The sequence below is a fragment of the Aspergillus costaricaensis genome (assembly GCF_003184835.1).
Source record: "Aspergillus costaricaensis CBS 115574 unplaced genomic scaffold BO79scaffold_69, whole genome shotgun sequence".
NCBI lineage: Eukaryota > Fungi > Ascomycota > Eurotiomycetes > Eurotiales > Aspergillaceae > Aspergillus > Aspergillus costaricensis.
In genome coordinates, this window is record NW_020291869.1 from 1 (window position 1) to 9,420 (window position 9,420).

Sequence of the window (9,420 nt, forward strand, 5' to 3'; positions counted from 1 at the left end):
GGGGGGTGGAAGTGGGAAAAGACAGGGAGAGCAAATAATAGTAGCAGCTGCTGGGGAATTTGGTTGATGAGCAGCACGAAATAGGCCGCCGGACCAGACCAGCAGCAATGCCGACCAGGGGCAAAAAGACGGGGGGGAGGGAGGGAGGAAGGACTATCACTAACCAACTACCTGGCCGCGGACGGAAAGCAACAATAACCTACTAAAACCACCACGCACCACGTCAGACCAAAAGGAAAAGAAACAATGGAAACAAGAGAAAGGAAGAATGAGAGCCAGTCAACAGGGCAGATAATCGAGCAGGGGGAGGAAGAGGAGGGTGAAAGTAGAGTAGAAGAGGTTGAGTGAGAGATCGAGACGAAAGAGAGTTTGAGGCCGAAATGAAACACACCAAACGGGGAGCGTTGTTTCAGATAGACTCGCCGCGCGGAACCCCATCATCCTATCCTATTCTTTACTTCCTCCTCCCGCCATGATATTAGCGAGGATGATTGTGGTCAGAGCTTCTATTGTCTGGAGCAATAACACTTTTTGGAGGGAAAGTGAATCACCCCCCATTCATTCCAAGTGAATCCACTCGTTTTTATTATGGCCTCCTTGGATGAGACACCCGCGATACGAGGCTCTCCGAATACGATACTGGCCACCTTCCCAATCTGGTAGAATCTGGGCTGTGTTTCCGCCGGTATCTATAGTATTGATAGTATGGCTGATACGGTACCCGTCATTTCTCAACGCCTCAGGCAGCCACTGACTCGGAAGTTCTAGCCAAAAGCCAGCAGATACTTATACGTCCAGTAAATTAAAGCTTCTATGTACACTATCCAATCATTGCCCAAAAAAAAAAAAAAAAAAAAAAAAAAAAAAAAAAAAAAACGCCCTTCAAACACAATACGAACTCTAATGCCAGTACCCGGGTGAGATTGCGCCAGTATCCCAAATCAATCAATGCTTTCATCAGATGCTACTATGTGAGTCGCGTGGAGAGAGGAGAATCCCATATCGCAAGATGCAGTCAAGTCCCACCCTCAAAAAGGACGGAAGACTTGTCATAGATGACCCGGCACCATCATTCTAAATTATGAAGGGGTGCTTTTGGTTCTTTTCGTGTGCTTTTTTGGTACAGCGATGCCGTGTTTCAGTTGCCCATCTTCATTAGGTCTCCAGCGACTGGTGGATCACACTCGTTCGATACGTCTCACTACGCTGGATCAGCTCCTGATGGGTTCCTTGTTCCGCACAGCGGCCCTCCTCAATCAGATAGATCTGATCCGCTCGGTGGATCGTGTTCAGTCGATGCGCGATCGCGACAATCGTCGTGCGGCCCGCTAGCGTCGTCAGGGATTCTTGGATCTTCTTCTCCGACTCCACATCCAGTGCGCTCGTCGACTCGTCCAGCAGCAGCAGCCGTGGCTTGCGCACCAGCGCGCGTGCAATTGACAGGCGCTGGCGCTGCCCGCCTGAAAATTGCTTGCCGTCGTGGCTGCACATCGTCTGGTACCCGTCCGGCAGGGCCATAATCACGTCGTGGATGTGCGCCATGCGACACGCCGCTTCGATCTCTTCTTGTGTCGGTTCATGGCCGGGGCAAGCACCCAGACCAATATTGAATGCGACCGTTCCTTCGAACAGAACATTCTCCTGCGGCACCAAGGCGATATCATCCCGGAACTCAGTGCCTAGCTGCCGAGTCACGTCTACTCCGTCGATGATCACCGACCCGGCTGCAGGACGGTAGAATCGCTCCAGCATGGCAAAGGTCGTCGATTTGCCCGATCCGCTAGGTCCGACCAGCGCACAGAACTGACCGGGCTTGATGTCCAGGGTAAGTCCTTTTAGGATTGGACGTTCAGGCCGATTGGGATACGTGAAATGCACCCCACGAAGCTGGGCGCCGATACCGTTGCCATTCGTCTGGCGTACACCCCGACGGGGCTTCTCTGCGGCCTCCACATCCTGTGTGGCGGCTTTCTCCTCAAGCAAACTGCTTGAGGGCTGCATGCTCTGCGTGGAACCCGGAGCCAGCTCTTCCTCCGCGGAGCGGGTAGTGAGCAGATCAACAATGTTAGACGACGCCAGACGGGCCTTGGAGATATCCGGTGCCAGAGCAAACATTTGACCACAAGACTGCGTACTGAATAGCAGGCAAGGCAGGACAATAAAGAACTGAGTTTGGGAGTAGAGCCCCGATGCCACCTGCTTCGATCCCCACCAATACGCGAGGGCATACACCAAGTTGCTGATGCTAAAAGCCAATGCCAACCAGGCATTGCCATGTGCAATAGCTTTCATGGTGTCCCGGTATGGGCGGCGCAGGGCTCGGACGAACACTTCCTGGGATTGCTTCTCAAGGGAGAATGCTGCAACAGCACGAATGTTATCGACGGCCTCGACTGTGATGGCCGTGGCCTTGGCAAATGCCTTCTGATGCCGCTCAGTGAACTTGGCTTGAACGCGGAGCTTCATCATGCCTGCTATAAGTAAGACGGGTATGGTCGGAAATAAGACAATAGTGATTTTCCACGCGATAGCAAACGATATCACCAACCCGGCTACCAGGTTGACGGCTGTAGCAAGGAGGAGACCGATAGTCGATCCGGTAATGCCACTCAAAGAAGCAGCATCCCCGGTGATATAAGTGATCAAAGTTCCTGGAGTCCGGTCCTCCATTCCATGCCATTGTATGGTCTGGCTCAGCAGCGATCGTAGTGACAGCACCCGGAGCCGATACAGAATCTTATCCGCTGCCCAGCCAAAGGCGCAGCCGCCCACCACATTTGCCGTAAGCTCGACCAGGGCAAGGATGAAAAAGAGCAACCCATAAAGGTTGCCACTATCACTGATGGCATCAGAAGATCTGCATGGGCTCAGACTGCCAACGGTGTGGCCAAACACAATCGCCTCGGCCGAGTAGCTACCTCCAATGATGACGGACATACAGAGCCCGAGGCAAATCAACGGCAGGTTGGCCCGCACCAGAGAGAACGTGTACTTGATGGTGAACCAGCCCGAACGCTTCCTCTTCTTTCCTTTGCTCACATCACCATCTGTGGAACCAGGAGGTACCTCACCGCACACCGTGTCTTCAGTGATATCTGAACCCCCAATGCCTACCAAGGCTTCCTTTTCGTCTGTCGGCTGCACACTCTCGTGAATACTGCTCGTGGTAATCATATCGTGAGGGCTCTTCAGATCTTCAACGCTCAATTTACCCAGGTTTTGCAGCCGTACCATTTCTGCGTACACGCCGCCCTGCGCCACGAGCTCCGCGTGGGATCCTTCCTCTGCGACACGTCCAGTCTGTACGACAACAATCTTGTGTGCATTTTTGGCAGTAGCTAATCGATGTGCGATCGAGACTGTGGTTACTGTTTCAGATACTTTGGCCAGTGCAGCCTGGATAAGTTGTTCGCTGGTGGAATCCAAGGCAGCCGTAGCCTCGTCGAGAATGAGTAAGCACGGTTCTCGCACGAGAGCACGAGCAAGAGCAATTCGCTGCTTCTGGCCTCCACTAAGCTGATTTCCTGCTGTTCCAACATGGGTTGCGAACCCGTGAGGCAAAGCATCAATGAAGTTTAACGCATTAGCGCTGGCGGCAGCCTCCCTGACGAGTTCTACAATCTCGGTAACACAACCGTCGAAGCCGGTAAGAGCATCGTTCTCGGACATGCCTTCCCTGATCTTTACAGCAAGTTCCGAAAGACTTTCATCGAGAATGAACGGGGCGAGCCGTTGATGCTTCTCTGCGGATGAAGCCACCAGGCCGTACGCGATATTTTCCAGGATTGTTCGATCCAACAAAGCCGGTTCTTGTTGAACAAAACCGATATTGCCTCGCAAATGTCGAACATTGAGATCTCGGAAACTCTTCCCTCCGATGGTCACATCGCCTGATGCAGGGTCATAGAATCGTTCTAGGAGGGAAACCACGGTTGATTTTCCACCACCAGAGGGTCCAACAATGGCGGTATGCTTCCTAGGAGGGATGACAAAACTCATTCCCCGGAGTACTGGAACGTCTGGTCGAGCCGGGTATGAAAAGTGAACATCATTAAACTCAATGTTCTCCTCTCCGAAAGCAGTCATCTTATCACCGTCGTCTGCGGTCCCATCAATGGCAGAACGACGATTGATCACGGCTAGCAGTCGCTCCGATGCACCGGCTGCGGACGCAAAAACATGGATAAAGGGGGCAACCTGACTCAGAATAAAGGAAGCATCGATGAGAACAAAAATGACAGTGTATACAGCACCCACAGATATACCTGAGTTGTCGTGGGCAACGGAGTCCGAAATCATCTGGGAACCCTCCCAGAAAGCCAAGGCGTTGGCTGAGTATGCAACAAAGTACAAGAATCCAAGTTGCGTAGCATGCGTACCTGCCTTTTTGAGGGCATCCATTGATGACCTGGAGAGATAAGTGGCAAATCGCTGCTCCAAGCGGTCGTTGGCATTGAAGGCATGAACCAGGGTCAGATGCGATAGACTGGACGAGGCAATCGACGTAGCGGCATTGATATTGGCTGTAATCCGGCTCGCATACTTTTTGATGAAGTGACCTCCAACTAGCGACATGAGGAGGAAGCAAGGCACCACTGATACCAGCATGCCCGCGATCTTTGGCGCCTTGATAAAAGCCACGATATAGGCGGTCACGAAGTATGAAATAGTGGAGATCACCAGGCCCACCTTCTCCGAGGTCCCCATTTGCACTGTCTCAATGTCACTAACCAACCGGGAGATCACATCGCCCGAAGGAAGTGACTCGATGAAGTTCATGTCCTGCCTAATGATACTTTCAAAGTATCGCCTGCGATAACGGCGCGCCAGACGTTCGCTCACCAAGCACCAACATGACGTGTAGATATAGATGATGAAGAAGTTCGCTATGGTGATGTAAATCACATAAAGAACCTCGGTGCGTACACTGGACGATAAACTTGACGAATCGTTGTCCGAGGTGGAACAAGTAGTCGAATTGAGGTTGTTGATCAGATTACCAAATACAATTCCGAGCAGAGGAAAGGGGATTCCTCCAGCTATCCCGAATATCACGCCGCATACAATAAGGAAGACGTCGAATATCGTGTAATCCAAAGAGAAAAGAAGGTGTACGTAGGCGAAGAACTGCTTCAGGTGTGCTTTGGTTGGGATTAGTCCATGGAGAGATCGCATCTAAATGCGAAGAGGTTCACCCAAGTCAGTACCTGCTGCTCATCCCTCGAATGAGCGAATTGAACATAACATACCAAGCCATAGACACCATTGGAGTCTGCCCGCCCTTCGGACACTGGGTCTGGGTCTGCCATTGTAGCTTATAAGTGTACGCAGTCTCGGTGGGAAGAGGCAGGGCAAGGTTCGAACAGAAAAGTATAAACCCTGTTATATGACAGGCCCTATCGTGACTTCAAACTTCAGTCACAATGTGTCAACGAAAGAGGCGCACGGGAAGCCAGGGCGCTGGTGCTCCAGAGTCCCTCAATTGGAGAGGGATGAGTCGGAATGCCCTCAAAACGATCGACCGGCAATGAGGCAAGAGTGAACCGATACACTCAGACAGACGCCCCCCAAAAAGCATCCCCGCCAATGTCGACGATATTCTATTCGAATGGATGGTTCACCAGATCTGGAGAAAGCGGAGGGGAAGAAAAGAAGGGGGTCGAGATTTTAAAGAGATAATGAGTCCACCAAGAAAAAAAAAAAAAAAACCAAAAAAAAAAAAAAAAAAAAAAAAAAAAAAACAGAAAAGGAGCTAGCATAGTTCGTACAGAGCAGGAACACACTAAACTTCAAGACCCGAATTGCTCATCATTATTGCTCCGGTTGCGGCCCTTTGAAGAGCTAAGACTTGGGCCTGAGCTGCAGTTGACTCCATGGTGTGCTTGAGTCTAAAGGCCAGTCAGTGGAGGGGAAAGCCATGAGTAAGAGAAATCCATTAACCCCCAAAAGCATCCACCATCGGAAAAGAGGGTCCCGTTCCAGCTGGTGACTGAGCGGAGAAGATCAAACCTACGAAGGGGAGAATTGTACCGAAGAAAGAGGTATGGATCGTCACTCGACAGGGAAAGAGGGAAGACGAGGAGCCGGACAGTGACCCAGTAATGGCCTGATTTTCACCCAGTGGACACATGTAAACTCAACAAGTACTAGTAGTTAGTACTGCAGACAATCGATCCCAATACGATGCAATGCGGGTGTGAGCAATTGCGGCAAACACCGGACTGCCGTTGTATTGTAAACCCACGGCTTTCATTGAGAAACGGCGAGGAAGATCAATCATTGGATGTTTTTGTTCCAGACGCAGTGGAGCCAAAGTGGGAAGGCCAGTTCGGCGGTTCCTGGGATCTGTGTAACACTAAGGAAAAGTACTAACCGAGGCTATACTAGTCTACACTGCCTAGTCATCTAACGCTTATGATCGTCTTTTAATCTAAGAAACCCACCCAAAAAAACAAAAAAGAAAATATATCGACTTGGGTGTACCGAGTACCGAGGGTACATTTTGAACTGTTCGGCAGCTAAACTATGTCTTCCAACTACAAATCCTCATAGCTGAAAGGGCAGGTGCTCATCTTCAATGGTTTATTATACACAACAAAAGCACCAAGAACCAAAAAATGCATAAATAGATAAATAAAAACAAATTAGAATAAAGGGTCTCGTTGTGTGATATGCAGGAATCAAACTCAACTGGAACTGAAAACGAGGCAACAAGCGCTAAGGATCTGGGCGTGGGACATGGCTGGATGGATCGACATGTCGTCGGGCTCATCTGATAACTCTGTTGTCGAGGTTCGCTCCATTACCTGCAGACCCGCAGCCCAATCACCTGCCTATTCTGGTGCCGCCGCGGGAAATTTTTCTCATCTTCTGCCGTCTTCTTCCTTCTTCTCCTACCCTGCGGTGTACATCTCCATCTTCTCTCACGAACTCTCACATGAAACCTTCATAGGTCGGTCCCCCCCGGTATAACACCATTTTTGAGTTACTTCATAGGTCAAATCCACAAATGCAAATTGTGTATTGAATTTCCACCCCCACCAGTATTATGACTCTTTCTGCCCCGCTCGGGCAGGCATGACCACTGCAAGTCTGCAACACTGTTGTGTTACCCGTTTAACGCAGACCTGAAACAAGACAGCATTCCGCTGTTGCAGTCAAGTCCCGCGAACCCAATTACTATCATGTATCTATACCATAGCAATATAAGACTACAAGACACTACAATCTATTTAAATTGCACAAAAACTTGCTACGCAGCGTTCCATGATTCTAGAATTATGTAGCGTCCGTCCTATTCCAGAATAAGTAAAATACTAACCAGAACTTATCCACAATCCCACTTCTGATGGGGTTTGCCGATGGAGTAGTCCAAGTTATCAGATGGCGCGGCGTGTTCCTCCCAGTTCTCACTTAAGTAACCCCCATCCGTCGGGCACCACCAGTAATTTCCGCTCGTACCTCCTGACTATTTACTTTGCACACTTGTCAGTTTTCTCGTTTCTATTTCTGATTCCAAGGGGGCGGAAATATGACATAGTTCTATTCTGCTAGTGCGACTACGTACTCCGTAGTCAGCCTTGGTTCCAATTTCCTTTATCTAATCTGATCAATCAACAATTCCCCCCTGAGTCCGACTGGCAGTGTGCCCCTGCGGTTGGTGAATCTGATTAGATGCAGATCTGATTAGATAGTTCCTGCGTGTTTGACCGTCTGGGCATTCTCGCCCAGACGATCGACCAGAGTAATGTAAGGGACATGCGACAATCTGTGGTTTTGTTCAAGCATTCACTATGATGTGTCGCCTGATCTGACGCGTAGCCGCGGATTCGCGTATCGTATTCTTACATCATATCCAACACGTCTCTACGACCGTAATCACTTACCAACGATACGCACTTGCCTCCACATGTGTGTAGTTGCTTCCTTTAGTAGAATCTGTCTTCGCCATTTCCTTCCCGATGAACAACTACCCTGCATCTCTTTTTATCTTCTCCCAGTCTATGCTCCTATCCATCTTCCCCTTCTGCCATCTACTATGGCTTGTGTGATGGCCACCAAGTGACTGGTGACTCAGTTGAGTGAATCAATCTTTCTTTGCTACTAGAGCGAACTGCATGGCTAATGTTTGCAAATTCCTTCTTAGGTCGCTGGTGCTTCCCTATCATCTTCCTGGCGTGTTCTGGGGGCTTCACTCGGCACATTTGCCTGGGTACCCCTTCTCGCCTGATGGGACCCCCCACTTCCAGTGGGCGCCTACAGCCATTCTAGGCTGTATGGCTTGGGTCCCGGATACAACGGGGAGGCACTGCCGCCACTTTAACAAGGTTGCCTGCACACCGGCGTCCGCTCATGCCACACCGTGAGTCTCATGGAGACCTGCAAAGGCCTTGGTGGAATGCTTTGTGTCTTTTGAGGCGTCACTTCCATTGTGTTTCTCAACCACTTGAGTTGAGAAACAGGGTTGGTGTGGCATATGAGCGGACGCCGGTTTGGCGGCAGCGCCTCCTAATTTTCCTTGGTGTATTTCGTCTCCTTTTGTTTGGCTTGTTGTTTGTTTCGTTTTATGTCTTTTTTGAAACACAAATCCCTAAAGTGAAAGCCTTGTACGAGAAAATGGAGCCGAAGGCAGTTGAACTGCTGGATGTTCTAAGGAACATGAACTTGGTGATTGATGCCAAGGTCAGTCTCAATTCGATGAAATCCGACAGAAAGCAGAAAAATGTCCCGGAGAACGCGATTGCACCGATCTGGAAACATTTAGCGCCCTGTGCTGAACAAACGCAAGTACGGGCACTGGACATTGAAAGTGAAGAAGGTAATCAAGAAACGCCTTCCAACAATGCTGTCTTATAAACTTCATTCGGGGTGACAATGGGAAGCACCCGCATACCTAGCATGTAAGATGGCTGAGCTTGGTTCACTTCTTGTTTTGTTTGCTTTCTGCGTTTTGTTCGTCTTCCTTCTGATCGAAACCTATGCATTCAGTGTGAACGACTGGTTTGCAAGAATGGAACCGAAGGCTAACCGAGTTGGTAGCATCCAAGGTCATGACACCACATCTGCTTCGATCCGAATCAAAGGGGATAGCGTTCGATCAGAACAAGATCATGCTTGTTTCAAACCTTCCTGTGAGCACCTCCTTTCTTGTTGTCATCTATACTATCTCGCGCTTCTCTTTTCTTCGTCATAACATGTTTCTTCACGTTCGCCCTGTTTCTGTTCGCCGTTCCTCTTGCCCATTACTCTTCTAATCATGATGGAATGCAGGTTCGAAATAACACCCGGCTTAGACAAGCTCGGTTTCGCCCTCAGGGCTCTTTTTTTTTTTTTTTTTTTTTTTTTTTTTTTTTTTTTTTTTTTTTTTTTTTTTTTTTTTTTTTTTTTACAAAGAGCAAGCAAGGGTAGTATTGAAGAGTT

At 49.4% G+C, this 9,420-nt stretch overlaps 2 protein-coding genes across 2 annotated transcripts; both read right to left on the reverse strand.

The window, feature by feature from the left end:
- Positions 1-996: 996 nt before the first annotated feature.
- Positions 997-5,309, reverse strand: BO79DRAFT_279454 (ABC transporter ATP-binding protein; the record flags this gene model as incomplete). The annotated part of the gene is made up of 2 exons (XM_025687980.1): positions 997-5,175; positions 5,250-5,309. The coding sequence occupies 2 exons, from the start codon at positions 5,307-5,309 to the stop codon at positions 1,156-1,158; spliced, it is 4,080 nt and encodes a 1,359-aa protein (XP_025533776.1). The 3' UTR covers positions 997-1,155.
- A 440-nt stretch (positions 5,310-5,749) lies between these two features.
- BO79DRAFT_279464 (uncharacterized protein) lies at positions 5,750-6,830 on the reverse strand. Its single transcript, XM_025687981.1, has 3 exons — positions 6,705-6,830; positions 6,223-6,338; positions 5,750-6,146 (listed from the first exon to the last, which is right to left on the reverse strand). The coding sequence occupies exons 1-3, from the start codon at positions 6,770-6,772 to the stop codon at positions 6,052-6,054; spliced, it is 279 nt and encodes a 92-aa protein (XP_025533777.1). The 5' UTR covers positions 6,773-6,830; the 3' UTR covers positions 5,750-6,051.
- Between the last annotated feature and the right edge of the window lie 2,590 nt (positions 6,831-9,420).